Source organism: Alternaria atra (genome assembly GCF_907166805.1).
Source record: "Alternaria atra isolate CS162 genome assembly, contig: 37, whole genome shotgun sequence".
Lineage (NCBI taxonomy): Eukaryota > Fungi > Ascomycota > Dothideomycetes > Pleosporales > Pleosporaceae > Alternaria > Alternaria atra.
The window spans coordinates 387,988-405,972 of record NW_025091336.1 but is presented as its reverse complement, the minus strand read 5'-3'; the positions used below and the strand labels follow the sequence as shown (position 1 = coordinate 405,972).

The 17,985-nt window shown below is 50.9% G+C and overlaps 7 protein-coding genes across 8 annotated transcripts; 5 read left to right on the top strand and 2 right to left on the bottom strand.

The window, feature by feature from the left end:
- Positions 1–541: 541 nt before the first annotated feature.
- Positions 542–3,789, top strand: ALTATR162_LOCUS11856 (uncharacterized protein; the record flags this gene model as incomplete). Of its 2 annotated transcripts, XM_043319499.1 has the most annotated exons (8): positions 542–621; positions 678–924; positions 983–989; positions 1,052–1,903; positions 1,955–2,107; positions 2,153–2,426; positions 2,477–2,544; positions 2,594–3,789. In XM_043319499.1, 8 exons carry the CDS (start codon positions 542–544, stop codon positions 3,787–3,789), a joined length of 2,877 nt encoding a protein of 958 aa, XP_043175434.1. The 2 variants fall into 2 exon arrangements, with proteins under 2 accessions (XP_043175434.1, XP_043175433.1); XM_043319498.1 differs by having other exon boundaries at positions 678–928; positions 983–1,903.
- Positions 3,790–4,310: 521 nt separating this feature from the next.
- ALTATR162_LOCUS11855 (uncharacterized protein) lies at positions 4,311–5,258 on the top strand (the record flags this gene model as incomplete). The annotated part of the gene is made up of 2 exons (XM_043319497.1): positions 4,311–4,483; positions 4,559–5,258. 2 exons carry the CDS (start codon positions 4,311–4,313, stop codon positions 5,256–5,258), a joined length of 873 nt encoding a protein of 290 aa, XP_043175432.1.
- A 237-nt stretch (positions 5,259–5,495) lies between these two features.
- Positions 5,496–6,716, top strand: ALTATR162_LOCUS11854 (uncharacterized protein; the record flags this gene model as incomplete). Its single annotated transcript, XM_043319496.1, has 1 exon — positions 5,496–6,716. The coding sequence occupies one exon, from the start codon at positions 5,496–5,498 to the stop codon at positions 6,714–6,716; it is 1,221 nt and encodes a 406-aa protein (XP_043175431.1).
- A 1,865-nt stretch (positions 6,717–8,581) lies between these two features.
- ALTATR162_LOCUS11853 (uncharacterized protein) lies at positions 8,582–9,127 on the top strand (the record flags this gene model as incomplete). Its single annotated transcript, XM_043319495.1, has 1 exon — positions 8,582–9,127. One exon carries the CDS (start codon positions 8,582–8,584, stop codon positions 9,125–9,127), a length of 546 nt encoding a protein of 181 aa, XP_043175430.1.
- A 127-nt stretch (positions 9,128–9,254) lies between these two features.
- On the bottom strand, positions 9,255–10,520 carry ALTATR162_LOCUS11852 (uncharacterized protein; the record flags this gene model as incomplete). The annotated part of the gene is made up of 1 exon (XM_043319494.1): positions 9,255–10,520. The coding sequence occupies one exon, from the start codon at positions 10,518–10,520 to the stop codon at positions 9,255–9,257; it is 1,266 nt and encodes a 421-aa protein (XP_043175429.1).
- Positions 10,521–11,141: 621 nt separating this feature from the next.
- ALTATR162_LOCUS11851 (uncharacterized protein) lies at positions 11,142–14,888 on the top strand (the record flags this gene model as incomplete). The annotated part of the gene is made up of 1 exon (XM_043319493.1): positions 11,142–14,888. One exon carries the CDS (start codon positions 11,142–11,144, stop codon positions 14,886–14,888), a length of 3,747 nt encoding a protein of 1,248 aa, XP_043175428.1.
- A 662-nt stretch (positions 14,889–15,550) lies between these two features.
- Positions 15,551–17,190, bottom strand: ALTATR162_LOCUS11850 (uncharacterized protein; the record flags this gene model as incomplete). Its single annotated transcript, XM_043319492.1, has 2 exons — positions 15,551–15,941; positions 16,001–17,190. The coding sequence occupies 2 exons, from the start codon at positions 17,188–17,190 to the stop codon at positions 15,551–15,553; spliced, it is 1,581 nt and encodes a 526-aa protein (XP_043175427.1).
- Positions 17,191–17,985: the final 795 nt, after the last annotated feature.

The window sequence follows — 17,985 nt, the reverse complement described above, 5'->3', positions numbered from 1 at the left end:
TTGAATATTGTTGTACTGCTCTTTGATATCCGCTGTGCCTTGTTGGGCGCATGGAGCGATGTTCAGCTGCCCAAAGACGTAGGCGAGGCTAGGCGTACCGCTACCGTGTCTTGCAGGGAACGGCTACCAACTCATGCATGGTGTTTTCATGTCAAAATCTTTTGCTGGGCCAATGATGTTACCTTGCCGTTCGCGAGTTCCCACTAGAGCTAGACTGACGTGCCCCAATCGGCGATGATGTCCAGCTAATCACCCGATGCATGTTCTGCCAGCACCCGCGGCGCTGCAAAGATCGAAAATGAGTGCGATCTGCCGGCCTAGACCGTGTAGACCCTTCTACTCATATGTCCGTTCCTCGCCCTCAGCAATTCGTCTCGACATCCTGGGTCTCAGGTCGCCTCTTGACAGGCACGCGCTCGTGGGGTCGTGTTCTTTGAGCCCTGGTATGACGTCACGCGGATCTCCCGTCTCTAAGCACGCTTCTTCCCACCAGCTGCTTTCGCTTTAAGACACGCCGGGCGCATTCCCTGGAAGCAGCGCCATGGAGAACCTCGACAAGCTGTCTGCGACGGGCTTACCAATATTTGATCTCAACGAGGAGAATCTGCAACACAAGGACTGGTGAGAAGACGACTATGCATGCGCTCTCGTAGTGGGCCAGTACTGACAGTCCCCAGGACTAAAACACCCATAGGCGCACGCGAGTCGTGGCCCGTTGCATTAAAATGTATCGTCAACACATGCGTTCTGCCTATGCCCCACTGCACTGCCGTCTTTTGGGGCCAGGACATGATAGTCATCCACAACCTGGCCTGGGAGAAAGCAAGGGGTGGTCTTGACGGCCAGGCTACGAGCGCGCGCGATAGCTACAGTCATGAAGCACTCGGCACGATACGGACGGTGCTGAGAGGACGAACGGTCAAGGTAGGTAAGCATCACACCGTGTTCATGTGCGCATCATATGGCATACTGACCCTCCCAGCCGCCAGGTATTTTCTCAAAAGTTTCGCGGAGGAAAAGGATATGCAGCTTCTCCTCAGTACAATCCTAGATGAAAGCGGTACGCGACAGGGCGTACTGGCCCAACTCCTCGAAAACCAGAACGTGGACCGCTACATGCCCATCGAGGGCATAGATGAACTTTCGCGCCAGAAGCCAGGGAGACAAGTCAAGAACAAGGAATCTCAGCAGAAGAGCAAGCACAAGAATACGGAGCAGGCCGATGCCATGCAAACCAACATGTTCCAGCGCTTCGCCGAGCTGCTGCCCAACGGCTTGGCCATTCTTGACAAGGATGCCGAAGCCATCTTCGTGAACGATGGCTTCTTCAAGCTGACGACCAACAAGGGCAACAACGAGTTTCGCTCGTGGCCGGAGAGCATACATCCTGACGACTACGAAGACGTCATGGCCGCCTATCGCAAGGCATTCGAAAGCCGCACCGAGCTGCAGATAGAGTTTCGATGCGACGTTGCAGCGCCAGAGGAAATGAAGTCCAAGGGAGAGCAGTGGCGGCTATTCTTACTGAAACCTTTGAGTGAGGAAGCTGATGCCGGTTTCATTAGCGCCGTCATCGACATCACGGACATTAAACAGGCCCAACTGACCCAAGAGAAGGCTGCCAACGAGGCCAAAGAGCGCAAGGAACAGCAAGAGAGATTCATCGACATGGTTTCGCACGAGATTCGAAATCCCCTTTCCGCTGTCTTGCACTTGGCCGAGGAAGTGAGAGAGATTACAAGAGAGATTGGAGCCGAGCATGAAGACGTTCGCGACCAGGTAGCCGACATCTTGGATGCTGCCGACACTATACTTCTCTGCGTCTCACACCAGAATACCCTTGTAGACGACATTCTATCTTTTTCCAAGCTCGACTCTATGATGTTATCTTTGGTACCCCGACGTGAGTATTTGCATAATCGTGCCACGCCATTTATTTGCTGAACTATTGTAGCAACAAGACCTAAGTGGGAGTTTTCCCAAGCGCTTCGAGTTTTTCATTCCGAGTTCAAGGCCAAAAACATCAAATTCCACTACGCTATGGATATTTCTTTCGAGGAACTGAACGTAGATAATGTTGTCGCCGATCTTAATCGCATGAAGCAAGGTAAGGATCGCTTAATCTTCCGCTGAACCTTACTAACGTCTCTAGTCTTGGTCAATTTGATAACCAACGCCATTAAGTTTACCTCTAAGAAGAATGGCGACCGAAACATCACTGTATCTATGGGCGCATCCGTCGAGCGGCCTACCTCTTACCCCCCCAATGTTATCTATTTTAGTGAGGAGAAGGAAGCGTTTCATCTCGATTCAACCATGACATCAGAATGGGGTGCTGGGGCCGCCATGTACTTGATGGTAGCTGTTAAAGACACTGGAATAGGTATCAGTAAAGAAGGCCAAGCCAAGTTGTTCGAGCGTTTTAGGTACGGTGCGCTCTTCAGATATTCAGTCCACTATGCTGACCATACCCTAGACAAGCAACACCGAAAACGCAGGAAAAATACGGCGGCTCAGGTCTCGGTCTGTTCATATCCCGCAAATGTGAGGTCGTGTATTCATCGCAGGCGCTACCTAGCTAACTCGTCAACAGTGTGCACATTACACGGTGGAGACATTGGCGTCAGCTCGAAAGAGGGAGAAGGTTCGACATTTGGTTTCTTCTTCAAAGTACGTCGCGCGGTTGGCGAAAATGACGAGGGAAGGCCATGGATACAATCACGAAGCAACTCGGAAACCTCCAACTCTTCCGCCCGCCCAGGCGAATCTGGGTCGCGACCATCTCGTCCAGGCATGAGTCGTGCGAATTCGAATCTCTCGAGCATCAAAGAACGGAAGAACGAGCGCCCTGAAGCGAAATCACTGGCCAGTCATAGTGGTGTTGATACCGAAGAGATTGAGCCCTCACTGAAAGACCCGCCAGTAGAAAAACGGCCAGAGGCGCATCCGGAGTCGAACGAAGATGCGCGTTATAGAGAGACCGAGAAAGCCACTGAGGATATCAAGACAATCAAACCAAACATGGAGAGAAAATTGCCCGATCTGAAGAAAGGCGAAACGTCACGACAGGAAGAGGACGCTTTGGAAGTCACGAGATCTCAGAGCGATCAACGCTCTGAAGATACACATACCCTCCTTCTTGTTGAAGACAATTTGATCAATCAGAAGGTTCTCCGGCGGCAGCTTCAATCCCGTGGCTTCCAAGTCTTCACCGCGAACAACGGTCAGGAAGCAATCGACGCGGTAGCCGAGCGTGGACAAAGGGCAGATAACGGCCCCGACGACCGGAACTATTTCGACTGCATACTCATGGATCAAGAAATGCCTATAAAAGACGGTAATGCCGCGACACAAGAGATCAGACAACTACAAAATGAGGGCAAGGCTGGATATAGTCATATTCTGGGTGTCTCTGCAAACGTTCGAGAAGCGCAGACAAACAGTATGCGTGAAGCTGGCATGGACGACGTCATATCTAAGCCGTTCAAGGTAGACGACCTAGTCAAGAAAGTCCGGAACTTGGTCCTGAACGGTGGCGGCGGCTCAAAGCATGATAACAGGCCGAACGGTGTCTCAAATACAGAAAAGGACAGCAAGAGCGACGATCAGAAGGAGAAAGGCGGCGGTCTCCATCCACGAGATGCGAAAAGACGGGATGACAACATACATTCAGATAATGAACGGGAAAATCGAGATCGAGGGGGCGAAAGGTCAAGATCCCGGGCTACGATAAGAATAGGGCCCGCATCACACCAAAATGAGTCCCTAACGCATCAAAATACATCGTGAGCCTTATAGCCTCTGTGGTTGGAGATAGTCGCATTTCGGTTGCATTGTATTGTCCTCGGTGGAATTATTGGTTCAAGATTACACTGCGAGGTGTTCTGGAGTGGTTCATCTAGATCGAAACGAGTGGCACGACTGGATGAGAAATGAATGTACTATTCGGATTGCATTAGTGGGAAGGGTTGAGCGTTCACGCTATCAACTGTAGTGGCGTTAAATCGAATCTCTACACTATTGCTCTTGACACATGCGGTAGCAGTGATATCCTACATGAGAGGAGCTTCAGTAGGAAGGTGGAGGTTATCATGCAAGAGCTCCTGCGCCACTCGAGTCATGTACAGTACATCCCACTTCACCCCACCTTTACCCCCAAACAACCATTATCACGACCGCATCACCATGTCAACTACGCTTGTGTACACCTGCAGCTACAATCCACGAACTACTCCTCGTCCGCCTTGAAATTCCGACTTGCTTTTTGTAAATCTCCCACTAAGAGAATTAACACCTATAATCCCGCAGTCATGGAAGCAGCAACAAAGAGCATCCGCGAAATATGCGCAAAGAGCGATGCTCGTGAACGACAAAAAATCCAGGAACAGATTCGGGACCTGCAGAAGGATCTCTATAGCGACTGCATGGCCAAGGAATTTCAAGATAAAGTCGTCCTGATTACAGGTGCTGCGAGCGGTATTGGGTACATCTACGTCTCTTCTTCCTTCTCTTTTCTCTCAACTTTTCCAGTAGAAATATCTTGCTAACACTCCACAAGCCGCGCAGTAGCCCTCAAACTCTCCTCCCTCGGCGCCTCCGTCTCCCTCTGCGATCTCAACTTCCCCAGTCTCAACGCCGTAGCCTCAGAATGCACAACACCCACCCACCTACGCAAAGTCGACGTGGGCTCTTCTACGCAAGTTCAGGAATTCGTTGACAGTACTGTGAAGGGCCTAGGCCGCTTGGACTATGTTTTTAATTGCGCGGGCGTAAATCCAACAAGCATGAAGCTCGAAGACACAAGTGAAGAGTACTGGGATAAACTTGTAAACACGAACCTCAAGGGTGTCTTCCTTGTTACCAAAGCTTGTCTCCCGCATCTTCAACGCGGCTCAGCGATTGTCAACGTAAGCAGCGTATCCGGTATCCGAGGCTCAGCTCTCCAATCCGTATACTGCACAACGAAATTCGGACTCATCGGTATGACGAAGTCGCATGCGTTGGAGTTTGGTCCTAGAGGTATCAGGGTCAATGCCATTTGTCCGGGGTACATTGATACGCCGTCTAATGCGGGTATTGTGAAGGGAGGAGAGGCAGTGGAGAGGATGCGAAATGGAAATGCGTTGGAGAGGTTGGGGGAGCCGGAAGAGGTGGCGGATGTTGTTGCGTTCTTGTTCGGGGAGGGGGCGAGGTATGTTAATGGGGCTGTTGTGGAGATTGATGGGGGGATCAAGATGAGTAGTACCACGAGTAAGTGAGGGGGTTGGAATGAATATCGTCTTGTCTGTTAACAGGAATGAGTTGTGTTATTCCAATCGTTAAACTTTCGCGTAGAGTTATGTCTACTGAAGCTCGATATCATGATTATTCAACGAGAAGTCGAGGGGGTGAAACAATCCGGTCACGTGCGCGATCGTCAGCTGTGCTAGCGTCCTGTCGCATGTCGAAAGTTCCGTCGCGACATCATCTCTCACCACAACTCCAACACCACAGCCATGACGGAAGTACAACAGCCTGCACAAACGTCGCTCGCGACGGACACATCTCTCGAAGTCGCCGCGTCGACTGAGCTCGTACCGACGACCGAACAGACAATCATCACGACCAATGCCGAGGGCAAAAAAGTCAAGAAGATCATCCGTCGCAAACGGAGACCGGCGCGTCCACAAGTCGACCCGGCGACCATAAAGCCCCAGGAAGTCGCGCAAACTGGAAACATCTACAACGTTTGGTACAATAAGTGGTCTGGCGGCGACAGGGAGGACAAGTACCTTTCCAAGACCGCTGCGCAGGGACGCTGTAACATCGCCAAGGACAGCGGATACACCAAAGCCGACAAGACACCTGGATCCTACTTCTGCCTGTTCTTTGCGCGTGGTATCTGCCCTAAGGGTGTGGACTGCGAGTACCTCCATCGCCTGCCTACCGTCACCGACATCTTCCCGAGCAATGTCGATTGCTTCGGGCGCGACAAGCATGCTGACTACCGAGACGACATGGGCGGAGTAGGAACCTTCCAAAGACAAAACCGAACCCTCTACATCGGGCGCATCCACCCCACCGACGACATCGAAGAAATCGTATCGCGCCACATGCAAGAATGGGGCGAAATCGAGCGAACTCGCGTCCTCACAGCCCGTGGCGTAGCCTTCGTAACCTACACCAACGAAGCCAACTCACAATTTGCGAAAGAAGCAATGGCGCACCAATCCTTCGACCACAACGAAATCCTAAACGTCCGATGGGCAACCGTCGATCCCAACCCACAAGCTGCGAAACGCGAAGCTCGCCGCATCGAAGAGCAGGCCGCGGAAGCCATCCGAAAAGCTCTCCCTGCAGCCTACGTCGCCGAACTCGAAGGCAGAGATCCCGAGGGCAAGAAGCGCAGGAAGGTCGAAGGCAGCTTCGGTCTACAAGGCTACGAAGCACCGGACGATGTTTGGTACGCGAAAGAAAAGAGTGACTGGGAAGCAACCAAGCAGCTAGAATCTGGTGGCATGGGAGAACGCATGATGATTGAGAGCGCAGAGTCGGCATACCAAGATGATGCGCAGCAATACCAACAAGACGAGGGTTCTGCTGCGCAACAGCAGGGTAATGGCATTTTATCTTGTTCTACACTGGCGGCGCTTAAGGGATTCAGGACAACGCCGTCGAATAAACGGCCTGCACCTGCTGCGGGGCCGCTTGTGGATTATGGAAGCGACAGTGATTGAGCATGGAGTTTGCAGATTGGAGTCTGAAGGAGACATGCATTGTATGTATAGTTACCCAGAAAGGATAAGGGATAGAGCATATCTTGGCGTAGGCATAGTTAATTGATACCCGTTCTTTTATATACCATAGCACCTTTGACTGTATTTGATTGACAATGCTAGGGCGGCCCTGCCCTTAGTTTCTTCAGCACACCTGGCTTCCTCTTGGGCGAAGGTAGGCGTTTCGCCACCCGGGCTTTCTTGTTGGCTTGCGTGGGTTTGATGGTGGCTATCTTCTTCGTGGCGGCGGGTTTTTGCTGTGTTTGAGACTTGGGTAGGGCAGTCAACTTTGGAGGGCTGGCTTTCTTCGCAGCTGAGACCTTTTCCAAGGCGTCTACCTTGCTTACAACCTTGGCTTTCTTTGCAACTTCAGCTTTCTCTATAGCCTCGATCCTCTTCGCAATCTCTGCTCTCTTTTTTGCCTATGCCGTTTTCGTCGCTTCGCCGCTTCTGCCACTTCCTTCGCCCTCTCCTCCCTTTCAATCTTCCTCCTCGCCCTCTTCAAAATTTCACTCGTCTTTGGATACACTCTCCCCTCTACTGGCCTCCCACCTCCTTTTTCTCTAATCCGCGCTCCCACCATGTCCAGCCCAAACCAATCCTGTCCAACACCACCTTCTAATCTTCGTTATCTGCTTTCTCGGGCGCCCAAACCCGATGTACCATAATTATACTTCAATGGCGCGCCTTGCTCTTGCATAGAATCAAAGTCACTGACAACGAACCGCCTAGGTCGGGTTTTGCGATCGACAAAGATGTTCTAAGGTTTGATGTTGTAGTGAACGAAACCTAGAGAGTGGATATGCTGAATACCCCTTCTAATATCCTGCAGACATTTCTCGGCATCGAAAGTTATGCATCAAGAGCGCGTCCTCAATCTAGTCTTCGAGAAGTACGAATGTAATCTCTGGGAAGCAATCGAATGCGGTTATTCGGTACACGTCCGAGGTTGTTTAGAGTCCGTCGTTGCGGGTATACGGCACCTGCACTCCCTGGCAATTGTCCCCGGGGATATAAAACCCGACAATATACTCGTAGAGTTACCCAAGGGTGTGCACGATCCGATCTCAACGCGATATGTTATATGCACCTTCAATAGTGCGCAACCGACAGGCTGGAAGATTTGTGGCAAATACGGAACCCCATTCTGATCGCGAACAAAGAAAGGTCGGGTATACACTGTGGAGGAAGACAACTGGTTTGCTTTCGATCAGCTGAGGAAGTGGCTGATAGGTGCCACTGGTAGAACGAGCCAAAATTTCAAAGATCTTGAGGGTATTTGAGAAGAACGTTAGATAATGAGAGAAAGGGATAAAAATAATTGTCCGCTATTCTGCTTTGAATGGTAGCGCAACGTAATATCAGAGTGAAAATTGGTTGACTGTAGGAATAGTCAAAAAGACTCTTAGATTAGACAAGTTTACTATTGAAACGAAGAGTATGAGGTGATGAGCTCGAGATGACTGTATAGTAACATCCCGAATTTGGGAACATCTCCTTGTACCATTTGGACATTGTAGGCGGAGGAAAGGACATTGAAGCGTGGAATGTATACCCGAAATTCGTGGTCCAGCCTCGTTTCAAAGTGGAGCTAGACGGCGGCACGACCCGACTGCCGGCTGTCCTTGCCTCATCCGAACAGACAGCCGCCATTGTTTCTGTTTCGACTTCCGCCAGTCGCGCCATTAACGCGTCATCCCCTATCTTCCAGACCCATCTCTGAATACACATAATTTGCATGTCCTATATGTGAATGTTCCCTACCTATAGCTATCCCCCACCAGCCGCCCTACATGTCCCATTCGTCCTCCCAGTCAACCAACAAGATGCTCAACACGCTCCCCAAACCAACACGCGACCTGATCGAACTGGCAAAAGAGGAAAAGAGTTTTACATTCAATCACTTTACGTGCGAACATGCGTGGGTCATTGGGAACATCCTCCGAAACGCGTTAAGAACCGCCGAATGCCCCGCGCTTATTCAGATCTCATCTGCGAATCAGACGCTGTTTCACTCGCCCAGTCTGCCTGGCATAATGCCCGATCATGAGAAGTGGTCGGAGAGGAAGCGCAATACTGTACTAAGATGGGGACATTCTACATGGTTCATGAGTGTTCAGTCAGAAGGAGATTATAAGAGGTTCGCCGAGCACAACGCTATGAGCGGAGATGAGTGGTCCAAATACACCATTGAAGGTGGCGGATACCCTGTCTTTGTGAAGGGCGTAGAAGGCGTTGTTGGTGCAATCGTTGTCGTCGGTGTCGGCATGGACAGTGAGCAGGCGCACGGTGTTGTTGTCAAGGCGATTGAAGAGTACAAGGACCTCAGAGAAGGCTTCCGGAGTCCAATGAGGAGCATGACGGTCAAATGACTAGATGGTCTGGGGAAAGGAGATGGACTTGGTATAACATTTGGCATGGATGGAAAGATGGACAGGAGCAGAGAAAGAAAGACTTGAGCGCACGATGCAAAGTCTGCTCGATGACTCTGATTGAAGACTATAGTACAGACGAAGAGGCATGGTTGCCAACCTGACGAAAGCCGAAACGCCCTTCCACGGCATCGAAAGCTATCGAATAACCGAACAACAAGTTCCGTCCAGTGTTGACATAGGGAGGATGTTCAGGTAGCTGCGGAAACACATAAGTGGGTTGGATGGCCGAACTCTCGCCAACAACAAACGAGTATGAAGTTGCCGGTCGGTCTAGCGACGGAAATCCAATAGTGATGTTGGTTCCAGGCTTCACGCGCTTCACCATCTTTGCGTGGCCATCGGGGTTGGGATTGGGTACGATGACAGTCGGTATCGACACGCCCTGTTCGGCTCTGATGTACATCTGCGCTATACCAGTATCGACCAGCAGTGTACCACGGTTCTGCTCTTCACCGTCGATGCTAAAGCTCATCTTTGCCATGGCCCAATCCCTCACATCTTCGCTATGGTTCAGGCCCGGTTCTAGATTCGAAAATGCAAAGGCTTTTGTATTCTTCGGCGTCAACCCTATCTGTACACCCTCAGTCGATATGATATATCCAGGTCGCAAAGCTTCGTCTGATATCGGCTCCCCGTCGATGGAGTCGATGTTCAAGAACGGGTTGACGCTCGGTGTCGCATATGGCATGCCGTCTCTCGGGCCGTTTCTTCCAAAGCCAATACCCATGTAAGTGATTTGCGAAGTGTCCCTCTCTTCGGCCCGCTCCCCGTCTGGGCCTGGCGGGCATTCGAACCGGTCTTTACTGGGATCATACCAAGGGCATCTCCAACTCTTGTCGACGATCAAAACAGGCAGATTTGCGGTCGCGTAGGAGCCAGCCTCGCCGATGAAGTCCATCGGAAGCTTCACCAGTCGACCTACGTAGAGAATCTTGCTGCTCGTGAAGAAGTGGTGTGCTGGTTTGCCCTCGGTAGACGATACATTTGGAAGTATTGGGGCTCCTATCAACGTGCCGGTGGACCCTGTGTCTACAGGCATCTTGATATCGACCCCTTCGATGCTACACATGACTTGTGGAACATGTTTGGGGCTGAAATTGTAGATGAATGGGATGAAAATCGAGTTCGTACACCGTGATAATCCGTTGGCCATCGGGCGCAAAGTAGCTAGGCCGTTGTACATAGCGTAGATAGCGAGGCTGGCGAACAAAACCAAGATGCGCCAGGAGAGTGTTGAACTCTTCGGCTTCCGGTTTGTAGATGTTGAAGACGCTGAAGTCGGTAGTTGAATTCTAGATGTCGATTGCGGTCTATAGTCCTCGGTCTTCATAGCTGTTTATAGATGCGCAGACCACCTGCATCATCCGCTGGCAAACGCCTAACACACGCTAAGCACGCGTCTCCAAGTCGCGTCCAAGAAATCACCGGTGTGACATTTGATGGGAATTGCATACAACGCGGTGTCGAGTCATTCAAAAAGCACAGTAATAGCGCGCCGACGTCAACGCCGCGTTGTGAGTTGGCGTACCGTCCCCGCAATACCCGGATCTCCAGGCACGTAATCCAACCCAGCAACCCTGGACTTCGGCTCTTCCACCTTTATCACCGAATCTTCAGTAAATACCGGCATTCTCGTCTTTTGACGAACATGTCGATAACGAAACACAAGATGCCGATCATCACGTGTGCTGATGCACGTCGCGACCGGGGATGTTCTTAGCTTGACTTAGACCTGCGGCTGGGTCGTAACCATCCACCGCCATGAAGGCAACGACCGCAAACCGAAAAACAAGGGGCCTCCTGTTGAAAATGGCTTTTGACGACGTACGCGATTCTCTTCGTCGAATTTGAGACACCTACCATCACATCCCGAATCGAACGAATATCCGCTGGCGTACTCCATTCCACGCATGTGAACGAACATCCGCCGCAGCCAGGGCATGTAGCCGATATGGGTCGTTCACCATCACGATCGAGCGATGGCGCCGACTCTGCACAGAATGCGCGCGTCGAACCGCGTCTTCTAAAGGCTATTGAGGACAAGAAACACGACGATGCGATCGCCATTATCGAGCATGCGAAAGCGAAGTCGCAACCCGTCGATCACCTCCTACGCATAGGCTTAATGCGCGCAGCCGAGCGCGGAAACATATACATCACCGAATACTTGCTCAGGAGTGGCGCGAAGCCCGATGGCGCGCCAGGTGGTCGGGTTTCGCCTCTCTTCAAAGCGATTGAGAAGAATCATGTCGGAGTTGTACAACTGCTGTTGAGGTTTGGGGGCAACGTGGATGCACAAGACAAGCAGGGACGGACTGCGCTCATGACAGCTGCTTGGAAGAACTACTTCCATATCATGCATGAACTGCTAAGATGTGGTGCCGATGTCAATAAGAAGGACAATACTGGGCGGAACGTTCTCCACAACCTGGCGGCAGACAAACATTGCAACTGGGGTCGCGATGTCATTGCCGAGTTGCTGAGGCAAAACATTGCGATTGACGGACCGGAGGGTCAGGACGATCAGAAGCGAAGCCCGTTACATTGGGCTGCCAGTACTGGAAAGAAGGAGCTATGCGAAATGTTATTGAAACGAGCCAGACTACCGAGGGCGAATGTGAACGCAATAGAAATCAGACAAAAGACAGCACTACACTTGGCAATCGCACATGGCCGAGACGACATCATCGAGCTTTTGCTTGTCCACGGCGCAGATGTGGGAGCGAAGAGTGATGGAAGCTGGACACCTCTCCATAATGCTTGCCAGCAAGGAAGTGTAAAGGTACTGAAGATGCTAATGGCTGCTGGAGCAGATATCAACGCGAGATTACTCACTGGAATGACACCCTTGCATGTCGCGGCACAAGCTGGTCACTTTGACGTAGTGCAATGTCTCTTGGAAAGAAGAGACGTCAAACGAGCAGCGAAAGATAATTTTGGTATTACACCATTCTTACGAGCTGCGCAAAGCAAGAGCTCTGCACGCAAAGACATCATCAACGCTCTGGCACCCCACAATCAAGTCGAAGCACTTAGCGAAGATGCACTTGGCGCTACGAACGGTTTCCATGCTACCATCGTCGACTTCGGCAATTTTCATAACGAAAACAACGTGTCAAGAAGGACTGTCTACGAGCTGCTGTATGCCCGTGATGTTATCAATCCGAGAAAGCCGGCTGTTGCGATTCTGCCCAAGGAGTCAAAGGCAACGACCTTCCGATGGATCCATCTCCCGGCCAACAACATGGCCTGGATTGAGGCATTGCTCACGAAAGCGTTCATCGAAGAGGGTGCCAGTGACGTGGAGGGTTTCAAGGCGCTTGAACGGTCCTTCAGTCATCAGCATCGAGGGCAGCAGATACACTCACATTTCATGCGACCACTGTGTCAGAGTACACCGCGTGCACCGAAGCAACACGATGATTCAGACCTCTCCGACGGCGCTGATCAGATACCACAAATCTTGGTCAATAGTGGCCTGGGTTTAGGCATCGATTCAATAGCTGGTTCGCAAGAATTACCTCCGTCTCCCTTCCCTCGTACGCCTGTACGGACCAACACCATAGATACAGATCAAACGGATGGGACTGCAGGAACAGGCTCGGGACACGCAACCGTCAGGGAAGGGAAAAGTAAAGCAAAGGACAAACCCAAGAAGACGCCGAAGTGGAGCGGATCTAAGCAAGCTGGCAAACGATCTGGTGGGACAGACACCCCAACCAGGGGCCCAGAGCACTACGCAAAACGCACACACACTAGCTCCTCTCTCACCAACAGTGGTCACCTCAGGTCGCCTGGCAGTCCAGGAAGGAAAGATCCAACTACCGTAGCGAAGGGCAATATCTTCGCCTTCATGCCATACTTACATTTTGAAACCGACCGACGGCGGCAGGAAATGCAGGCTGCAATCTCAAGGACACAAAAGATGAAAGAACGCGAAAAGAATGAAGGGGGCATTTTCAAGCCACAGTATTACCGGGCTTCAACCTACGACGAAATGCTTTTCAGGGCTCATTTGACATCGTCACAAGTCTCGTTGCATGTACGACGCACTTTGGATCAATTCTTCTATCACAACATTGATACGCAATCGCGAGACCGAGATCAAGTTGTCTATCGGTACCAATGCAAGTCGAACGAGCCGCAACACGTTGACCCCAAGATCTTCATGGTTGATCAACTGTGGATGTGGACACTCGGTAAAGACCTGATAGTGACGGCTTTTCCGCAACGATGGCAACAGCCTCGAAATGACCCGCTCAACGTTCTTGATGGTGTCATTGAAGACATCAACAGCAAAACAAGAGATCCAGTGCGTAGTGTATACGACCTTGCGATGATCATCGCCGGCCGATGTAGTGGTGTTTTCGATAGACATCGTGTTGGTGACGAAGATTATCAGTTTCTTGACATGTTTGAGTCGAGCATTGGTGATGCTACGGAAATGGAAACCATGCTTTTCAAGGACTTCAACATTGCGTCCGCTCAGGCATCTGAGTGGTTACATCATCACCGAAGGCCCAATCGCTTCTCGAGACACCTAGAGGCTGAGGGAAGGCAAAGGGAACATCTCAATCGTCGGCACTCGTCACATCACTCACACGCGCACGCATTGGCTGACCCTCCGATTCGAGAAGAAGCGTTCGAGTACGATGACAGCGATCGAACAGCTGCTCATGCCCCGCTGTTCGTCGATAAACTACTGGACATTGGCGCTGAAACAGACCTGCTGGCAGAGACCAAGGACATTCGTGACGAACTCAACATGATAACGAAGGTACTGGAAGACCAACGCAATGTATTGCCAGACATGGAGACAAGCATTACAGACATATATCGCGAAGAGCACAAGAGTCAGCAAGATCTCAAGAAGCGGTTCAAAGACATGCTTAAAACGATCGACACTCATATCAAGGATCTCGAACGCATGGACAAGCAAGCCAAACGCATCTATGAGTCCATCACTGATTTGCTCGATCTAAAGCAGAAGCATGCTAACGCTTTCGAAGCACGCTTCGCTCGCGACCAGGCTGCTGGTACTGCAAGGCAAAGCCAGACCATCATGGTGTTTACCATTGTCACAATCATCTTCCTTCCTTTGTCGTTCATCGCAGCCATGTTCACCATCAACATCCAAGAATTTCCCCACCAGCCAGGAGGCGGTGAGCCTTCCCTCCCTCTATCATACGTCAGCAAGTACATGTTTGGCATCGGCTTCGCAATCTCCATACCATTCATCGCTATCGCGCTTTCATTTGATGCTATTGGCGACTTTTTCCGCGAAGTCAAGACCCGCTTCCGCAAACGCAGGACCCAAAGCCAGCAGATCCGACGCGACGCCAATGACCCTTACAGTGGTATTGAGAAAACCGATTTTGAATACCCTTTTGACACACACACTATCGAACAAGCTCTGAGTCGCGGACGCAGTACGGCATACCGTCCAGACGGCAGACGTAGCATCGAAAGCTATCTCGGCAGTGCAAGGAGAACTGATGGTGGTTCGCTACTTCATGTCGCTAGTCGCAGTACCGGAAGGAGCCCGGAGAAGGGTGTTGTGAGGGTTACCAATGGTTTGAATGGAACGGCTACGATGCCTGATAGGTTAAGTGTTGATAGGGCTGAGAGGCAGAGTCCGATCGAGAGGATCAGCACGGGATTTAGGATGAGGGGAAGTGGGGATTTTGAACGTGCGTAGGTATAGTGAGGTTGCGTATTGCATGTTGCGCTTGGAGTGTTGGACAGGTTCGGAAAAAAGCAGATACCCTAGCGCTGTTATGTACCAGTTTACTGATATTTTTATTCATAATACGTTGTAAATCGCACGGCAGATTCGTGCTCTCGCTAATTCAGACTTTGCGAGGGTGAGATTGGTTGTACCATGACCTGATAGCTGACGAGCCACTGACAGCGTTTGCAACCCGAGTGATTCTCATATGAAAAGATGTGATCCAATAGTGGGAATTACGACCCTGAATAGTAGAGAGGAGAGATACAATTGGTCCACATAGGCGGAGTGAGTGTGCATGCCAGTCACATCTGCTCTACGCCATGTTCCTGCCCTTCTTTCCTCCCTCCGCAGTTATCCTACCCTGAAATTTGCACACTCGTCCGCGCGATAAAGCTACGCTAAACCTGAAACACACCTCAACCTCGACGCGTCTTCACCGATCTGGAACGCGTGAGTGGATATTATCATGGTAAACTCCACCGATGAAGGACTTTGATTCGCGGTGAGCATGCTCGATACGAAGGTCGAGGTACCGGCTCCCGAACAAGAGATTACTCAAACCAAGGTCACTAGCGATCAGCCTGAGGATGGCTTCAAGCACCAGAGACTCGCCCGAGACTATTTACATTTCAAACGTTAAAGCCCATTAAATTTAGAAATCTCCTAGCTTCCTCTTGTTCCCGTCGCTCTTGCTCTAATATAGCTTGCTCCTGTAAGGCTTTGGCGAACATATAGCCTAGTACTGCACTTTGCCTTTCCTCTTCTTGCTGTTTCAGCCGTTGTTTGATAGCCATCTCGAGCTGCGCTCGTTGTCGTGCATCTTCGACGCTCTGCTGGATTTGAAGGAGAGCGGAGAGAAGATCCTCCGCTGTAATGTCCTCTTCGGGCTCATCTTCTGCTTGACTATGCAGAGCGGGTGTGGAGATTTTGGCCGCTGGTGTAGACGCAGCGGGAGGCGGCGGAGGGGGCTGCTCTGGAGGCACTTTCAAAGGTTCAGTGAAGTCCCGTATATCGTAGAGGCTGTCAAGGCAGTGTTAGTATGGAGCTATAATCATTTGTGTACTGTGGCCCAGTCTTACCGAATATCTGTAACGTTGATTGATACGGTGGCCTCATTGCCGCTTTCGAACGCCCTGATGCCAGACCACTGGATGATCAGCCCCAAATCCTCAGGAGTCTCTACCGGGAAAACGCAATCAGCATGTATATCGACAGGCCCACCACCTCCTGGCAGCTTGACTACAGTCCACCAGTAGTTATTGAGCAATTTGTCAATTATCTGGCCTTCTTCCAATACAAGAGACTGAAAAGACTCTTCATGATATCGCGATCGGAAGAACTGTTTCTTATTTCTCAAGGTACCAAGCCCAATGCGAAGATACCCTAGTCCTTCTTGCTTCAGAACATCTTTCCCGGCTTGAGTCAGAGAGCCTGATAAGCGAGTCTGAATAGTAAGATGCGCAGCATAGTGACCGGGCTCGGCGGTTGCTGTGAGGTATCGGAGATGGCTATCAGTTCCATGGAGGAAATGCCAGCGTAGTTCACATTCAGGTCGATTGACATCCGGTTCCAAGGTGATGAAAGTTTTCACTTGGTCCACGCTTTTCTCGGGATTAACGTCGTCGTGTGGGGGTATGAAGTCATCTTGTTTGAGCACCTCAGTCTTCAGAATGTGGCGCACAGCGTGGCTACTCTTATGGGACTTGGATACTCGACCAATCTGGAAACAGGATAAACATAAGTCGTAGTCGTAACACTCCGTACACTGGAAACGGCTCTGGGAGCAATAGATGTTGTTCAAGCAGGCGTCGCACATAGCTACTACTTCAGTGTTCGCGGGAACCTCTTCTGCTTCGTTCTGTGGCGCTGATGAGGGGGCAGAACTTGATGAGGGCGCTGGAGTACTACTAGCCGGGGGAGTAGGCTGTAGATTTGGAATATGATTGACCGGAGGAATAGGCTGGGGGGTTGAACTTTGAGTGGCTGGAGGAGCGGGCTGTGGGACAGAAGTTGAGCTTGATATGAACGGAACTGGTGAGACAGCTTCTCTCGCATGGCTAATGTTGAAGGATGAGTAAGGCCGTCTCTCACGATGCTCCTGACCGACAGTTGTATGTGACTGAAATATTGCTGGCGCAGAGTTTACAGAGCTACGGGAGCTGTTTGGAGCTGGCAAGTCTGAAGGGCCTCCGGGTAATGGTACTTTTGGCGGACGGGGCGGGTTGGATTGTACGGAAGGGCTAGGTGAAGGTACCGGTCTGCGTGTCATTTCCGGCAATTCTGCGGTCCATTCAATGGTCGATCCTGCGTACTGTCCATGATACTGGTCTGTGTATGAAGCCGGGGCTTGCGATGGATGGAACTGAAAAGCTGGAGGCTGAGGATTTGGTGTCGGGGCAAACCCGCTTCCTGGAATTGAGTTGTGTTGATGTTGCTGGAACACAGAGCTCCGTGGATATGGAGGTTGTGGTTGTCTTTGGTTTCCAACCCCCGAAAGCGGGGGAATTCGGGACGGCACTTTCAGAGTCAGCTGAGGACTCAATCCCTCTTGAGGTGTAGAACAAACCAGGCCCACGACTTGATCTGACGGTCATCGTCACCATGCCCAAGATACTGTTCAAAACAGGACGCCAATTCGAATCGCTTCGATCTTTGAACCTGCATATGCTTTGATGGGTTGCATTAAGCTCTCTGGCAGTCTCATTTGGAAGATTAAGTACGGCGGAGGATCGCGTGACAACCTGCGAAGATAATCAGCTTGAGAAAGTAGGGCAAGGCACAAGTAACATGCAACGCAATGCAGTTCGGTTTGCCGTCATGCCTCCGAAAGGACCATCGCACACTTCCGAACTGATCATGGATTCCTTGAACTCAAGAAACCGATCCCAGTCAACAGAAGCGCTTTTTGGTGATCTGCATACTTGTGTTGCGGGGACATCCACTTTCGCATGTGTTATGGTAAACAAATCCTCAACGTGATAAGGAAGAAAAATAAGTGGACCTACCACACGGGTTCCCATGAGCGGTCGCGACTCATAAAAGGTGTATATCTGGAACTTGGAAC